At 42.7% G+C, this 18,816-nt stretch overlaps 1 protein-coding gene across 8 annotated transcripts in view; it reads right to left on the minus strand.

The window, feature by feature from the left end:
- OSBPL10 (oxysterol binding protein like 10) overlaps nucleotides 1-18,816 on the minus strand; it is a 287,316-nt gene that overhangs the window by 264,895 nt on the left and 3,605 nt on the right. For 5 of the 8 annotated variants that reach the window (XR_004971601.1, XR_004971602.1, XM_036332842.1 and 2 more), the window contains exon 2: nucleotides 42-107. The exons of the other annotated variants lie outside the window; for them this stretch is intronic. Coding sequence is in view for 3 of the 5 variants with exons in the window: in XM_036332842.1 (XP_036188735.1) it covers nucleotides 42-107 (66 nt within the window). In the remaining 2 variants the exon portion in view is untranslated. The remainder of the gene's footprint in view (nucleotides 1-41; nucleotides 108-18,816) is intronic. 8 annotated transcript variants of the gene reach the window in all.

Genomic DNA, 18,816 nt, shown 5'->3' on the forward strand with positions numbered 1-18,816 from the left:
TTAGATAAGCACACTGAAACTCAGAATGGTGTATAACTTACCTGTGGTTACATAGGATGGAAATTGAAACTTGAAATTGAGGTTCTGCCAGCCTCAAAACTCTAACACTACATAGAAAGAAAAAAAAAAAAGCATCATGAGCCCAGCACTTCTTCCTTCTAAGTGAGGTAAAACCATGCCAAGGCAGGAACATGGCACAGCAGCCACTCGTACACAGCAATGCCCCCCCCCCCCCCCCCCCGTCACACAGAGGGCAGCCACCCTCCTGGTAATAGCACTGATAGCTACAATGAATGCCAGTCACTTAGTTCTTGGAATAGCCCGCATGAGTCTCCTACACTCAGTGCTCTATCCTGTGTTCTTTTCGCTGCAAGAATGAGACCACCAGAGGTTTAGCCATCACCTCTATGCACCTACCCTTGGTCACAAATATTGCAAAGTGGCTCATTCAGCACCATCCAACAGATTTCAAGCCCACCCACCTTCCTGGTCTATAGAGGCTAGAAAGCTAAACACTCCTTCACTGACTCCCTTGAAGCTAGATTCTTCCAAGCACACACACCCATGGAAGATTTGAAAGACGGGAGCAGTAGTGGCCATATGCTGGAAGGTCAGAACTTCTGGCAAGGCAGTGGAAGATGTGTTTGATTCCTTGGAGCAGTTGTGGTAGAGGTTTTAGTTTCTGCCTCTACTGTCACAGGTACTGGAGCAGAAACGAATTAAAACCACATTATGGTTGGAAATTGGTGGGAGACAAGCTGTGTTATTACTGAACATGTAGCATTGAAGCTCTGTTCTCCCAGAAATACTATCAAACTCTCTAATAAATCCCCTGCTACTTAGACAGCTTAGAAGGAATCTACTGTCTGCAACTAAGATCTTAAGCAGCATGCCTTCTAAACGGCTCTGAGCCCACCTCTAAGTTATGAGCCTACATAACTTCCTGCTAGACAATAAAACTCCCTAGTCCAGGACATAAGCCTCCCACTGTCCACACTGGAGGGAGAACAGGGAAGGACAAGAGGAGTAGGAAGAACATATTGCAGTCTGTCAGCTTCTATCATATACACAGTCTCCCAGAAGAGCAGGCCTAGAACAGCCTTTCAAATGTCCCAGGTAACAAGGACAAGAGAGCACATAAAAGTGAGGGCCGCCCAGCTGGCCTGGCTCAGTGATTGAGCATTGACGTATGAATGCACCGTTTAATTCCTCGTTCATATATCCAGATGGATATCTTTCTATTTTATTTTATTTTATTTTATTTTATTTTATTTTATTTAAAGTAAGGGCCTTTCAAGGACCCTTCCCTCACACCCTAGAGTGGGAACTGGAATAAAGCAGGCCAACTTTGGAGGCCAACTTCATGTCAGGATGATCTCATTCAAAAGCCATGCTGGCTTGGTGGGCTGAGGACAGGCTAATGATATACAAAGGCATGACTGCTTTCTTTAACTATCATCACTTCACACATAAAAATAAACACTTGTGTTTCCTGCAAAGGAATACCCTCAGAGGTTCCTGGCTTATTTATATTACCCACAACCTTTAGCTCAGTTGAGACAAATCCATCTGCTCTGAGCGTGATTATGAAATATGGAAACAGCTGAAAGGAGCTCAGAGTCACAGGCAGCGGCCAAGGTGAGGGAGTTGGCCTAATACCCATTTTAGCAAAAAATGAAGTAAGACTACAAAGTGGGCAGACTTCTTTTCTGCTGCAGCTTATAACTTATTCTGAAGGCAATTCCAAAAATGGAACTTCAAAATAATTTGAGCAATAATAGAACGATTGTAAATAAATAAAAAAATAAATAAATAAATATCTTGCTGTTCTTGAATATACATATTTGGAAATTCCTGTTTAGAAAAATACATCTTTAGAGTCACCTCATATAGAATGAGACTGAAGTGTGGTCATTTGTTTCTTGGTTTATTGTGTGTGTACCAACCATGCAAGGAGAAAAAAATTTAAATCTGTTATGGTCTAGCACTTGTGGCCATTGGCAAAGGTATAGGAACCGTCACCCCACCATGAAACCCTGGGGACCACAAAATTAACTTAGAGCCAAAGTGTAGACTTTGGCACTCGATAGCCATTGCCTAGTTTACTTTAGCCCTGGCCTGGTTTCTCCCAATAGTTAGTCCAATAGGTATTTCTACTTTAAGAGCTTAAGAGTGAATTATAGCTCTTTCACTAAAAAACTCAAAAATACAGAATATGACAGTGCTCCTCACCAACCAGTCCTTTAAAATACCCTCTCTGGCCCGGCTGGGTGGCTCAATGGTTGAGCGTCGACCTATGAATCGGGAGGTCAAGGTTCAATTCCTGCACATGCCCAGGTTACAGGCTAGATCCTTAGTAGGGGGCGTGCAGGAGGCAGCCAATCGATGATCCTCTCTCATCACTGATGTTTTTCTCTCTCTCCCTCTCCCTTCCTCTCTGAAACCAATAAAAAATAACTAAATAAATATAAAAAGAGTGTACCAACTCCTGAACTAAACCAAAAAGTGAGGGCTCATTAACCCATGATGGGAAATGTCCCCCAAAGGTCAAATACCATCTCTAGAGGGCTAGGGTCCTAAAAGACACTTTCAGGAATTGTGGTCCAAAATGGCAGTCCCTCGAGAGTGGAGGAGTGTGCAAGGGAAACAAACATGCCACACTGGCCAACAAGCCCAGGTCCAGGCTAGAACTATCCCCAAGCAATTGAATGCTGTGCCCTGAAGAAACATCAGCCCACAGAGAGAAGTCTCAAATGTTTAATGCAGTCTGGTCAAATTTAGTTAGGTGCCTTCCTGAACTCAGAGCTTAGCTGCTATGTAAGCAGCACCATAGACAGCGTGTTCTCCACCGATAGGTTAGAATCAGTCCTTACAGCTGGTTCTTTATTCATAATCTGGAAAATAATTTTTTAAAAAGCAACTCTGGCTACTGAAAGCTGCTATTAAACCCAGTCCTCTTTGCTATGTATTAGAGGAAATTCGCATCAGACTCAGAGATAAGATCTCCCAAACTCGCTCTGTTAACAGGTCCACAGGATGCAAGAAAGCTCTCTGTTCATTTTGAAGGTTGTCTCATTCACTCAAAACAGCTAATAAATAAACCAGAACACCAAATGAGTCTCAGGGCAGCGGCCAGATAATGAGGAGCCAGTGGGTATTCTTTGCAATATACCAAAACCACAGGGCAGGGAGACCGCATTTAGCATCACTTCTCTGGAGTTTTTCCAGAACTGAAGATCAGAGATTGGTTTCTTGTTCTAACTCGGCCGCAAACTCAGAGTAGGACTTTGAGTTAAACGGCATCTCTTTGGGGCTGTTTCCTCACCTGGGAAATGGGATGGGGCCAGTTCATCTAAGGGCCTTTCATTTATTTTGGAAAATGTTTCCAGAAAAGGGATATAGGCCCAGCCAGTGTGCTCAGTGGTTGAGTGTCTACCTATGAACCAGGAGGTCACAGTTTGATTCCCCGTCAGGGCACATGCCTGGGTTGTGGGCTCGATCCCCAGTTGGGGGCGTGCAGGAGGCAGCCGATCAATGATTCTCTCATCATTGATGTTTCTCTCTCTCTTTCCCTCTCCCTTCCTCTCTGAAATCAATAAAAAATATATTTTTAAAATAAAATAAAAAGGGATAAAGAATGTCAGGATGAATCCTGAGTTGTGATATGTCTTCACAGGATTACTATTTAAAACTAGGTGCTCTCCAATGCAGAGCATGAAAGTTGCCCATCAGGTAAGAAAAATAAAACCCTCCCTCCTGAGGCTTGATGTATTCCACTAGAAAACTGCTTTTTAAACTTCACTAGCTCTGTGCTGAACGTTAGAGAAACTACATACAGCCCTAGCTAGTTTAGCTTAGTGGCTAGAGTATCCGGCCCACGGACTGAAGGGTCAAGGGTTCAATTCGAGCCAGGGGCACATACCTCGGTTGCCCCTGGCTGGAACTGAAATTAGGATTCTGATTTGTTTAATAGGGTTAAACAAATCAGAATCCTAAATCAGTTGACCTATGAGAGAACAAGGCTACCACAGACAGCATAAAATTGTGTATGTAGCTGGTTTACATAACACAGGTCCTTCCCAGCTTAACACTGTCTATTCCTACGTAAGGATGGGAGTTACTCTTGCCCCTTCTGTCTTCCTTTTCATGGCTCAGAAACCAAATGGGCATGTCTGAGCCTTCCCGATTCCTGGAAGCTGTCACAAGAGACTGTGTGACTCACTGCTTCCGCTAAGGGCACATGTCATCTTTGCCTACCCCCCACCCCCGGTATCCCTCACCACCTGCTCTCTTTTGCAGGAACCATCCTCTACAATCCTCATTCCTCCTTTCAAAAAGACAACACATCCCCAGGTCCGAGAGTCTCGCCCACAAAGAATTGCAACACAACCTGCTTATGCACGTAGCTGCCTGAAAGTTGGTGTAAACCACCTCCCGGTTCATAAACGCCCTGAGCATCTCCCTCTGTTAATGTTGCCAGAGCTGTTTTACATACATGTGGTGCTCACCCCCAAAAGAATGCAGATCTGTAATAAAGCAAAATTCTGACTCTGGACAAATCCATCCCTTGGTTCAACCAGCAAATACTGAGCACCTGCTAGGCAAACACGCCCCCATGCCTGCCTTCCTGGCACGACTGTGCTGTGGCCCCCAAATGAGACGGTGTGTGGAGGGGGAGGGGACCTAAATGCCAGGATCCGCACTGGCAGGGAGCCAGGGAAGGAAAAAAGTGACCCTGAGTGCTCGAAGGCCAGCATCTCTGATTTTTATTTGAGCAGGCAGGTGCTATTTTTATAACTTACAATGTAATAAAAGAGGCTGGGGGGAGGGAAGGGGTTATGTGGGAACTCTATAGTTCTGCTCAATTGTGCTGTGAGCCTAAACTGCACTAAAAAATAGTCTATTTTTAAAGAGAGAGAAAACTAATAATGTTTTGGGGGAACTCGGCGGTTTTGGATGTCTTTTGTTTTCTCTTTAGTGTTCTCTGAATTTTCCAACTTTTCTATAAGGAACATGAAATGACATCTTTATAACTAGAAAAAAATAAGTCAATTAAATAGAGAATAACACCCTCCCCCCAAAAAAGGCAATGGTGTTGGTATTTAATAAAAAAAGACACAAAAGTCATCACACTCTACACTGAAAACGGGTACATTTGACTGTTCATTATGCCTCCACAAAGTTAATTTTAAGAAGTTTTTAGAAAGTCTTAAGAGCTCTTACATTTCATTTTAAATAGCACATATTGCCCGGCTGGCATGGCTCAGTGGTTGAGCGTTGGCCTATGAACCAGGAGGTCCCTGGTTCAGTTCCCAGTCAGGGCACATGCCCAGGTTGCGGGCTTGGTCCCCAGTAGGGGGCATGCAGGAGGCAGCTGATCAATGATTCTCTCTCTCCCTTCCTCTCTGAAATCAAAAATATTTAAAAATAAATAAATAAATAAATAAATAGCACATATTACAGTGTATAAGTTATAATCTTCAGGAAAAGTTAACTTGTATAAACTAACAGTAGGTGTTCCTGTTAAGTTTCTAAGTGTTCCCTTTCAAGATAATTAAAGTTCTCTAATTTGGGTGCCAGCAATTTGGGATTCGAGGTCCTGGAGCCTACTATTACTAAAGATAATGACTATAATTCTGTAGAATAAATGGTTTTCTAAGCAAATAATAATAGAAGTTATTCTTTAATGGGGATGCCCAGTGGGAGGTGTATGAGGGAGGCGGCCGATCAATGAGTCTCTTTCATCATTGATGTTTCTATCTCTCCCTCTCCCTTCCTCTCTGAAATCAATTTTTTTTTAAATATATTTTATTGATTTTTTACAGAGAGGAAGGGAGAGGGATAGAGAGTTAGAAACATCGATGATAGAGAAACATCGATCAGCTGCCTCCTACACACTCCCTACTGGGTATGTGCCCACAACCAAGGTACATGCCCTTGACCAGAATCGAACCTGGGACCCTTGAGTCTGCAGGCCAACGCTCTATCCACTGAGCCAAACCAGCCAGGGCTCAATTTTTTTTAAAGAAAAAAAAAGAGTTATTCCTTAATGGGTACAGCATTTCAGCTTGGGATGCTGACAAAGTTCTGGAGATGGATGGTGGTGATGGTTTCCCAAGAATGGGAATGTACTCGATGCCCCTGAACTGTACACTTGAAAATGGTTAAAAGAGTAAATTTTATGTTATGTACCCTTTACCATAATAAAAGTAACTTTCACTTCTTTCTACCTAAACTCTTTTTTGAGGGGAGATTTCTTAGTTTTTAAATAAGAATCAATACAGGGGAAATGTCACAAATGCTCTGCCTGTTCCCTCACGGTGTCTTTACCAGCAAGAAGTCTAAAATTAGGGTGTCAATCTCTTCCATCACACACACACGGTAATGCAAGGTCCCGGGACAAAGCTTTTCCACCAGGTGGCCTTCAGCGCGTCCACAGAGCACAGAAAGGCGTGTCTGGGAAACGCGTCCAGATCCGCCAGGTGCAAGGCACTCATGCGGTGGGAAAAGCTGACGCCAACGTTACTGCTGCTCTGATTTCATTCCTTCAAATATTTACTGAGTGTCTACTATGTGCCAGGCACTGTGCCAGGCTTCGGTCTAACACCTGCTTTCCTGGATCTTGCAACATAATGGCCTGCTTTCAGTCACACCACTTGCAAGTTCAAATAACATTACAGGACACGATGTGACCTGTTTCTCAAGGGAGCTGGGTGTTTTCTCGTTTCCCTCTTCTTGTTGTTTTTTTTCTTTGCACTTTGAAATGATTCAAAATTACAGAAGCATTGCAAGAACATCACAAAGGACTCCTGTATGTCCATCCCTTCACCCAGATGCAACAATTACTGCTGCTTTGGCACATCTACTTTATCATGTGCTGGGCTATCTCTCCTTCCTTTATCCTCCCCTCCATCCACATCCATCCAGCTCCCTCTTCCTCCGCTTCCCACTCCCTCTCCCTCTCTCTTTATATCGAGTTTTTCTGGAACCATCTGTGAGTCGCAGACATCTTCTTTTATCCCTAAATATGTCATGATGCATTTTCCAAGAACAAGGTCATCCTCTTATATAACCACAGTCCAATTATCCATTTCTGGCCATTTAACATTGAGTCAGTAGTATTACCCAACATACACTCCATACTCAAATGTTGCCGATTGGCCAAATGATGGGAGAAGAGGTGTTGCCCAGGTTCTAAAACACTGATTTGAAGGCTCCCTCCTCAACCACCACGTGGACTGACAGGACCCGAGGAGACCCGTCTTATGGGACTTTTCCTGGAAACTCTCATTATTTTAAAACTCCTTCCAACATTATTTAAGGAAGCTCTCGGACAGGAGTGACGGCCTCACATTTAACCTGTCTTCGGTGTGATGTGACTTAGTTTATTTCCTTTTGTTGCCGTCACTAAAAATTCTGGATAAAAATATTTTCCTGTAGTAAATTTCAGTGGCATCACTTTCCACCCCCTCTCAATTAGAAATTGTTCAAATCCTAGCAGTCCTTCTGCTCAGCACCTCTCTCAGTCCCCTAAGGAGCATTTTTAGACCATTCTTTCCCTAGTCAATCCCCTCCCAATTGAAATTAAAAAAGAGATAGACTGTGCATCCATTCAAACCTCTACTCTATCTGTGCTTTATACATAAAAAGAGTAAGATATTTCACCACCAGCCCAGGAACCAATTTTTTATTACCCCATTTAGAATGCATGGTGTAAGGTCATTCACAATGTGGTTGGGGGGGGGGTTGGTGGGGGGGGGGGAGGACGGGGGAGCAAGGTGTTACCTGCATGAGAGGAGACCAGACCCCAGTTCAGTCCAGGACCCTCAGCTGGGTTAGGTCCTGATTTTGAGACATATTACAAAGCTACAATAATCAAAATAGTGTGGTACTGGCAAAAAGACAGACAAGTAGACCAATGAAATAGAATACAAAGCCAATATGGTATATGGTCATGTATATGGTCAAATGATCTTTGACAAGGGTGCCAAAAACACTCAGTGAGAAAAGGAAAGTTTCTTCCATAAATAGTGTTGGGAAAACTGGGTGTCCATATGGAAAAAAAAATGAAGCTGAGCCCTGATCTTACACCATATTCAAAAATTAACTCCAAATAGATTAAATATCTAATGTAAGACCTAAAACTCCTAGAAGAAAACATAGGAGAAAAGCTTCATGACATTGAACTTGTCCATTTCTTGGATATGAGACCAAAAAGCATAGGCAGCAAAAGCAAAAACAGACAAATGAAACTGCATCAAATTTTAAAACTTTTGTGCATCAAAGGACACAAGCAACATATTTCCCATTAAATCCCATTCACAGATGAAAAAAAGACAGTCAACACTTATATAAAATGAAACAACTAAACAGGGAAGGGATAAACACACAAATCTCCCAAGCCTTTGGTTTAATGATCTTTGTTTTTCATAAGCTGCAAATATGCCGGCTTTACCCAGTTTAATGAACAGGTGCTCACAGGCACTAACAAATTCAGTCAATTTCATCACAGTTAGTATCTAGAATTGTCCAAGGATCATTTTTCCACACATTCAGCCAGGAAGTATATATTGCATGCCCCATAGCCATTTTTTAAAATAAGTCAATTTTTTTAACTGTTTAATATAATTTCAAATTTACAGAGAACTTACAAGAATACTACAAAGAAGTGTTTATCACTAAAGAACTATTAACATTTTACCACAGTTGCTTTATCATTTTCTCTTCTTCTCTCTATAAATATTTTTGTTGAACCATTTTAGAGTAAGTTGCCCATCCCCCCTAAATACTTCAGTACACAATATTAAAATCAAATTAATTAGCATGAATACAGTACTATTATCTATAGATCTTATACAAATTTTCCAATAGTCATAATAATGTCATTTATAGGAAAAGAAAATATCAGATCACGAGTTGCATTTAGTTTTTACAAAATGCACATTGTGTATGTGATGCTACAAAGGAATTTAGAGTTTCAAACTAAGAAACAAAGCAAAAATAAATAAGGAAACAAACAAAACAAAAAACACTAAAAATACCAGTAACTGCTACAATTCTGGAAAGGAAAAGGAAGCAAGCCTTAGATAAACAGAAATTCAGACAATTCCATGACGTGAAAATTGCAATTTAGTCTCTTCCAGGTTAGGTCACGCTTTGCTTTTGTTCAAAATCACTACTTCTTCTGGACTTAAACTTTACTGCACAAACAAAGATTTTCTGAAATATCTTTTTTAAACAAATTTTTATTAATTTCAGAGAGGGAGGAAGAGGGAGAGAGATATAGAAACATCAATGATGAGAGAATCATCGATGGGCTGCCTCCTGCATGCCCCACACCGGGGATCAAGCCCGCAACCTGGACATGTGCCCTGACTGGGAATCAAACCGTGACCTCCTGGTTCATAGGTCAATGCTCAACCACTGAGCCACGCAGGCCAGGCTCACAAACAAATATCCCAAGTCTATCTCATTAAAAAAAAAATGTGGCCGAAACCGGTTTGGCTCAGTGGATAGAGCGTCGGCTTGTGGACTGAAAGGTCCCAGGTTCGATTCCGGTCAAGGGCATGTAACTGGGTTGCGGGCACATCCCCAGTAGGAGATGTGCAGGAGGCAGCTGATCGATGTTTCTTTCTCATCGATGTTTCTAACTCTCTATCTCTCTCCCTTCCTCTGTAAAAAATCAATAAAATATGTTTTAAAAAAAAGAAAAGAAAAAAAAATACTTTAAAAAAAATGTGTGTATATATATATATATATACACACACTGTATATACACACACATATATATATAGTTATTCAAAATGATAAAAAAGGTGTGGAATTTTGGCTTTTAATACTATTTTCCTGAGTTCCAAATGACTCCAAAATAATCACGAAAACTGATATTTGACAGAAAATTTTCAATAACAAAAACTCCGAATTCACTAAGTGACTATAGTAGTATTACCAACACACTTTGGGCCAAGCTATCATCTGCAGACTTCTCGTAAAAAGAAAAAGGCACACGTTAGCCAGGCTAATAAAAATTACGACAAAGGATTTTGCTAGTACAAAGAGTAACATAAACGTGAAATGCTATACAATAAAATGAACAACAATACTCTCTCAACAGCACTTACCAGCACAAACTGGCTTTTGTCCTATTCACCTTTTCAGGGGCCAATCCACTACATGAGTCAGTTGGAATATGCACACGGAAAAGTTCTATGCTCTGCAGCTAGCCAACAGGGCCGGGGAGCCCATTTTTATGGTATGAGTAATAGGGTGCAACTCAGATACACGAGAATCCCCAAAGCAAAGGGCATTCAAGACATGTGGCCCGATTTTAGCCAAAGTCCACACACTGAGCTTAATGAGTTAGGAGGCCTCCATGTAGATCAAGATTCATCTGCTGTCAGTGCTCACAGCCCTCTCTCCCAGCCCTAAAAGCCCAAGTGAAAAAAGGACTGTACAGGCAAGGAAAGTCATTGCTAAGGACCAGCTCCAGGTGGAAAGAAGCAAGGCTGTCCATGCTCTAAACACAGTCCTAAAACAACCATGGCTTCTGACCAGGAAAAACAACACCAGACAACTACTCACAGAAAGATTTTTCCCATCTGAAAAGTCACTAATTAAAACACAGGGCCTTTCTTTGAGAAGGCCACAGGGAAGAGGGAGTGAGAGATAAACAGAATAATGATTATCTCGCCCTGCAATGAGCTACTACAGCCTTACCCTGAGGCCAAACCCTCCATGATCTCTTCTATAAAATGAGGGGATAGAAAATCTCCATGTTTTGTCCAGAGTAGTGGGAAGAAAACATGCTTTGAAGTCAGACCAACCCTGGCTATGCCACTTACTAACAGTGCAGCTTATGTGACTCTATGCCTGCTTCTTCATCTGTAAAATCAAGATTCTGCCTGCATCTCAATTATGGTTATGAATATGTGGCTTTAAAAAGAGGCCTATTACCCGCATCATGGGAAATGCCAGAAGCTGGCAGCCCAGAATTTGTGAGGTGGCTCTGATCAACTAAGTCCTTAGACACCAGGCTTCTTGTGTCTTGGTGGCCTTTATCCCAGTCACCTCAAGGTTCAGAGTGGTTGCTGGAATTCCAGCCATCATGTCTGTATTCCAGTTTGGGCCATATGTCTAGTATTCCAAGAGGAAAGACAAAAGACGAATGGGTACAAAGAAGGTCCCAGGAAACTACTATGTGACAAATCTGTTTATGTCCAGAATATAATCACACGGCAATCCCTAGCTGTGAGAGGGAGGAGTGCACACATAGTTTTGTCTAGGGCAACCCTGTGTTCCCCTAAAAAACTGGGTCCTGTGATTATATTAGAAGGGGAAGTAGATAGGTCTGCAACACCTCCCATCTCATTTTAAGGATTAAATTGGATAACATGTAAAGTGCCTGATGCTTCCTGGACCTGCAAATGTATTTCTTCCCCTTCTGGTAACACTGACATGATCTGTGGTCTCAGTGTCTTAAGGGGGACTTCCTAAAGTTGACTTTTACAGCCTGGTCTACCTTTTACAGTGTCATCTCTGGTCACACTCCACAAACCACCTGCATTCCAGCCATACCAAACTAACCTCCTCCTTTCCCTGCCCCCACATAGAGTTAGTGTTCTCACTCCCAGGTGCTTCCTCTACCGTAGCACTCACTCTCCCCTCCCCCTTATCATAACAGCAGCTTGCATCTAATAAATGCTTTCTATATGCCAGTTGCTGTCCTAAGCCCATGATACCCATCTTAGTTGATCCCAACAATCCTATGGCACAGACACTACATTACCCCCATTTTACAGATAAGGAAACTGAGGTTCAGAGAGGTTGACTAGCTGTGCAAGGTCACACAGGTAGTAAATTGCAGAGCCACTGGACTGCAGAATCTGTATTCTTAGCAACCACTCTAGGCTGCCTTGACTATTGATTGAGACGTCTGGGTGTCATTTTAGACCAGGGATGGTCAAACTACAGCCCACAGTCGAAATCCAGCCCACCACCTGTTTTTGTAAATAAAGTTTTAGTGGAACACAGACACATCCACTTGTTTACATCGGGAGAGTTGAGTCGTTCCTACAGAGACTTTAACCCACAAAGCCTATAATATTAACTCTCTGGCCCTTTCCAGAAAAAGTTTGCTCACCCTGTTTTAGACTGTCAGCCCCTCAGAGCGGAGCCCGCGCTTTTTCTCCATGTGATGTGCCTCCTGCATCTCACATGGCATTTGCCGGGTACACAAAAGGAGCTCACAAATAGGTGGGGTATGAGCATTCTACAGGCCTAATTGCATGCCAAGAGGAGTGTGTCTGGGGCTGAGGCTGCCAGCTCACTCAGGGCCCGGGAAGTTCCCCAGTTCTGCCAAGAATCTGTCAGCAACCAAATGACCCAGGAAAACTGTTGTGGTGGTTTCCACTGCATTGTGAGCAGCCCACATGGCTCTGATGGGGTGACCCCTGCAGAGCTGAGTGGAGGGTCATTTGTATCTGTCACATAATATACTCAACTCCCCTGAACAAGGGGCCCAGGCAGAGCCCCCCCGCCCCGGCCTCGGCTTCCCAATCTCCCACACCAGCCTCTTATCATTGACCACTGGTCACATGACCTACATTGCAGAGAAACACTTAGCCACTTAGCATATCCCGGAAAAGAGTTATTACCAACTGATGGGGCCCGGCCAGTGTGGCTCGGTGGTTGAATGTCGACCTAAAAACCAGGAAGTCACGGTTTGATTCCAGGTTAAGGCACATGCCCGGATTTCTTCGGGCTCTATCCTTTGAGGGGCATGTAGGAGGCAGTCGATTAATGATTCTGTCTCATCATTGATGTTTGGTTTTTTTTTCTCTCTCTCCCTTCATCTCTGAAATCAATAAAAATGTATTTTTAAAAAACTGATGGAGGGCACCTTGCCCCCTGGCTGGGTGGCTTGGTTGGTTGGGTCTTTGTCCGGATACCAAAAGGTTGTGGGTCCGATCCTCGGTAGGGGCACATGTGGGAGGCAAGGGATTGATGTTTCTCTCTCTTCTCTCTCCCCCTTCCTCTTTCTCTAAAATCAATAAATATATCCTTGGGCGAGGATAAAAATTTAAAAAAAAAAAACTGATGTTCGGGGCCTTTCAACTTGTTACATTCTCATCAAAATATTTATGGAAAGGGACCAAACCAAATAAAAACATAAATAGTCCTCTGAAAACTGCAACACAACATGAAAAAGTTATTCATGGCTCAAACGCCTTCTCTGACCTTCCAAGAAGAGGCAACAAGACTGTATACGGTTTCCTAATTTTATCATTATTGCTATCATTGCATGAGAGACAATTAAAGCACTTTCTTTCTGGGCTGTGACCATATTTGATCCAGTCCGAGTAATCAAAAATCAAATTCCGGATGGTTTTCTTTTTAATTCTGTCTTGGCCTGGCCCCAAATCGCATCAGTCAGGAGCCGGGCAGAGCTGAGAATGCCTCCCACATTTCCGTCGAGATCATTCCAATCCTCCTCTCAGGACACAAAGGCCAGTGTCTCTTCTTTCTCCCCAGAGTTCTCAAACGACTGACCACTTGAGCAGACAGAACCACAGGCTAAGCAGCAAATGGAGACAGTCATCCACTATGCAAATCAAATAACTAGACACCTGGGTCCCCGTGCAGTGGGAGGAAAGACCAAGCAACACCTGCATATTTGCTAAGGCTGGATCTAAAATGACCACCGACTCGTGCCCTAGGTTTCACGGAGTCACCCATTGGTCTGTCTAAAATACCAGACTCCCAACTTCTGCTGAGGACCTACTGTGCGTCAAGCACTGTGCTGGGCCTGGTTCCTGTAATAGCCTCACAACACTGCAAGGTTAGTGTCATTTTACAGAGGAAGAAACGGGCCCAAAGAGTTAAGTGACTTGCCCAAGTTTATGCAGCAAACAAGAGGCAAAGCTGGAGCCTGTGCCCCCACAGACTGCCCCTCTCGGAAGCAACGTGCCTCCCATGAGAAAGAGGCAGGCCCTGCTGTCCAGAAGCTCTCCCGGTAGCAGCACTGAGGTTGGCTGGGATGGGGAGCAACCCATTTGCTTATACACTGCTGGTGGGGACTGTGAAATGGTTCCACCACTCTGGAAACACTTTGGGAGTTTCTACATGCACCTATCCTATGACTCCGAGATTCCAATCCTAGGTGTTTACCCAAGAGAAATGAAAGCATATATCCACCTAAAGACTCGTACACAAACAGCGGCTTTATTAGTAATAGCAAAAACTAGAAACATCCCAAATAGTCACAGATAAACAAACTGATAATAATACAGATAAACAAACTGGTATATCCACAGAATATAATACTACTCAACAGCAAAAAGAAACAATTTATAAACTACTGGTAGGTGCAGCAACATGGACAATTCTCAGACATTATCTAGGCTAAACAAACCAGATTCCAAAAAGGATACCCTATATGGGTCCATCTATGAAACCCAAGAACACACCAAATTAATTCACAGTGATAAAATCAGAAACAGACTGCAGAAGGGGATCTGACTGGAAGAAACTTTGGGGCAAAGGAGGTAGAAATGGTCTGTACCTTTGGAGCAGTGGTTACATGGTATAAACGACTGTCCAAACTCAGCAAAAAGAGTGCCTAAGCCCAGCCAGTGTGGCTCAGTGGTTAAGCATCAACCTATGAACCTGGAGGTCATGGTTCGATTCCCAGTCGGGGCACAAGCCCGGGTTGCGGCTCAAGCCCTGGTGCAGGAGGCAGCTGATCAATGATTCTCTCTCTCATCACTGATGTTTCCATCTCTCTCTCCCTCTCCTTTCCTCTCTGAAATCAATAAAAATATTTTTTTAAAAAAGAGTGCCTAAGACCTGTGTATTTTATTATACGCTAATTATACCTTTTAAAAAAAAGTCTTCAGGCTAATGATGATAAAATGGAAAACAGATTAAAACATGTATAGTTCCAAAGTTGATTCCTCTACAGCAGCGGTTCTCAACCTGTGGGTCGCAACCCCTTTGGGGGTCAAACAACCCTTTCACAGGGGTCGCCTAAGACCATTGAAAAACACATATATAATTACATATTGTTTTTGTGATTAATCACTATGCTTTAATTATGTTCAATTTGTAACAATGTTCATCCTGTATATTAGATATTTGCATTACTATTCATAACAGTAGCAAAATTACAGTTATGAAGTAGCAACGAAAATAATTTTATGGTTGGGAGTCACCACAACATGAGGAACTGTATTAAAGGGTCACGGCATTAGGAAGGTTGAGAACCACTGCTCTACAGTCTTTAATGAGATGCCAAAGAAACTCTGATTTGCCCGTTAAGGGAAATTAGATTTCCTTACTAGCATTAGAAACAATTTCCCTCACAATATTACCTACCTTACATTTGCCCAAGGGGTCCGTCTAGTGGACAGAGATGAATGACTCCACCAACCCTTCCTAACAAGCCCAGTTGCAGTCATGACAGCAACCTGAGCCCTTCCACAACAGAGATGGCTGTCACCATGGCAACCAGAGAATGGTGGGAAAGGTGATGGGGAAGGGAGACAGAGAGCTTAAACTATGACTTAGAACTATGACTAAGTGGCAGGCTGTGAATGGCATATCCCTACCCCCCAAATGTCCATGTCCTAATCTCTGGGACATGTGAACGTTACCTTATGTGGCAAAGATGTTAGCATATGGCAGGTGAGATTACTGAGCTGGGAGATTATCCTGGATGATCGGGGAGTCCACCACAGGAGTCCTTCCAAGAGGGAGAAAGAGGGAAATTCCACACAGAGAGGAGAAAGCAATGTGAAGACAGAGGCAGAACCTGAAGTGATGCAGTCACCAGCCAAGGAATACCAGCAGCCACCAGAAGCTGGAAGAAGGAAGAAACCGATTTCCCCTTAGGGCAGTGGTTCTCAACCTTCTGGCCCTTTAAATACAGTTCTTCATGTTGTGAACCAACCATAAAATTATTTTCGTTGCTACTTCATAACTGTAATGTTGCTACTGTTATGACTCGTAATGTAAATATCTGATATGCAGAATGGTCTTAGGCGACCCCTGTGAAAGGGTCGTTCGACCGCCAAAGGGGTCGGGACCCACAGGTTGAGAACCGCTGCCTTAGAGTATCAGGTGGGAAAGCGGTCCTGCCAACACCTTGATTTCGGGCCAGTGAATCTGATTCCAGATTTCTGGTCTCCAAAACCATGAGAAAACAAATGTCTGTCTTAGTAAGCAATCAAATTTGTGGCCATTTGTTATAAAAGCCATAGGAAACTGCCTGGCTGGCGTGGCTCAGTGGTTGAGCATCGACCTATGAAATAGGTTCAATTCCTGGTCGGGACACATGCTGGGTTGCGGGCTTGATCCCCAGTGTGAGGCATGCAGGAGGCAGTCAATCAATGATTCTCTCTAATCACTGATGTTTCTATCTCTCTCTCCCTCTCCCTTCCTCTCTGAAATCAACAAAAATATATATTTTTAATTGGCTATAGGAAACTGATACAGACTGCAAGCCTTAAATCCAGTATTGCTTCTGCCAACAGTTTACATTCCCCCAAGATCAAATCAAACGTCTAAGAAATATTCAAATCAGTAAAAGGGTGTTTGTTTTTTTCTTAAAAGAAAATATCCTGATTACCATGGGGTAGGCAAAGATTTCCTAAACAGGAATCAAAAATAACCAATCGTAAAGGGGGAAAAATGAAAAATGTGACTCCATTAAAGTTAAGAAATTGTGTTTAGTAAGACACTTGGTAAGAGGTGAAGTGGCAAACTATAGAGTGAGTGAAGATACCTGCTTTCTCTATATATGTAACGTCCGTTGTGCATGTGTCCATATATCCATCAACAGACTCCTATCCAGAACATACACGTAAAGAACTTTTACAAATCAATCAATAACAGCAGATACCCCAACATATAAACGGGCAAAGGATTTAAATAGCACCTCACAGAACATAACATCTAAATGACCAAGAAACACACAAATAGATGTTAAACTTCATTGGTCATCGAGAAAGGCAAATTAAAACCACAATGAGAAACCACCACACACCCACCTCATTGCCTAAAACGAAGCCAAGAGTTGGCGCAGATGTGGCGCACCGGGACTCTCAAACACTTCTGGTGGGATTATTAACAGATACAAACACTTTGGGAAGTTCTCGGGCAGAATCTAATACACTGGACATCTGCAAACACTCTAACCCAGCCGTGGGCAAACTACGGCCCGTGGGCCGGATCTTGAAATGAATAAAACTAAAAAAAAAAAAAAGACCGTACCCTTTTATGTAATGATGTTTACTTTGAATTTATATTAGTTCACACAAACACTCCATCCATGCTTTTGTTCCGGCCCTCCGGTCCAGTTTCAGAACCCACTGTGGCCCTCGAGTCAAAAAGTTTGCCCACCCTTGCTCTAACCCAATATTCCCCCTTCTAAGCATACAGCCACAGAAATGCATGCATCTGTGCTCTAAAACACATGGCAGCACTATTCCTAGGGCCAAAAACTCAAAAGAACTCAATCTACAATCGATGTAAATGCATTTAGTATATTCACACAATGAAATAAGGAGCAGCAGTGGAAACAAACAGACCACAACTCTACCCAGCAACACGGGTGGGGCTCACACACATAATATTAAGGGAAAGAAGCCAGATACAAAGGATCACGTACTGTACGTGATGAAATTCAAAAAGAGGCCGGACTAATCTACAGTACGGGAAGTCAGAATAGTGGAAACCCCGTGGGGGAAATGAGGGGTGGGGAGGCGGGTAGCTGCTGTTTCTGGATTTGGTGTGTTCCACTTATGAAAAGTCACTGAACTACGTACAGTGAGGAATTGTGTTCTTTTTCAAATGTATGTTAGACTTCAAACTTACCCTCAAAAATTCAGTTACTCAAAGGTTATGTGAAAAGGTATGAGCAGCTTTTCTTTTTCTCAAAAATGTTTTCAAACTTCAAAATGGATGCAAATTCACCTTGGGTGTGTGTGGGGGGGAGGAGGGGGTTAATAGAAAAAAGAAAAGAAAATATAAATCACCCACAATCCCACCAACCAAGTAAAGCCATGTTAACCATTTGGCATAAGTCTCCTCAGATACACATATATTTTTAAAAGGGGCGGGGAGGAGAGTGGATCTCACAGGAAATGGCTGACACAGACAGGAGCTCAATAAATATATCCAACCAAAAGTGAATAAATCCTATTATATGCTGTTTTAAAGCCTAGTCAACCACCCCTTTAATATTATTGTCATGAAGATAGCTACACACTTGAAACTAATACAAAATAATATTGAATGTAAACTGTAATTGAAAAAATTTAAAAATAAAGTAAGTCATGTGTCCCTAAAGGGTTTGATTGTGCAGACTCGGAACAATCCAGCAACCTAGAAAGCAAAATATATGAATGTTTCTGAAGTACACATAGGCAAGAACATAAAATCCAGAGCAGCAATTTGCAACCCTGGTATCACGCATTGCCTCTAAAAATTATTGGAATACTCAAAAAGCATTACTTTTAATTCAGTGGGGTTTTAAAAGTTAGTGTATGCCCCCGATGACTCTCCCATGGGTCAAGTGGTACCAAAACCATGGGAAATCATGTCTAGGGGCTAAACACTGCACCCTCGAAGCATGTGGTTCATGCAGATCAAGTTGGATGGAAGCCCTGGCTATTTGGTCACTAAAAGCCCGCACTGGGTGGTTTGTGGCGGGCTCCAAGTCAGGGAGAGTATGTCACAAGAAAAGTAGACTTTCCGACCCAGAAGACAAAGACGGATGGTTGCAGAGAGCAGGGCAAATGATAAACATATTAAGGACAA

The sequence above is a fragment of the Myotis myotis genome, unplaced genomic scaffold, assembly GCF_014108235.1.
Source record: "Myotis myotis isolate mMyoMyo1 unplaced genomic scaffold, mMyoMyo1.p scaffold_m19_p_13, whole genome shotgun sequence".
Taxonomy (NCBI): Eukaryota; Metazoa; Chordata; class Mammalia; order Chiroptera; family Vespertilionidae; genus Myotis; species Myotis myotis.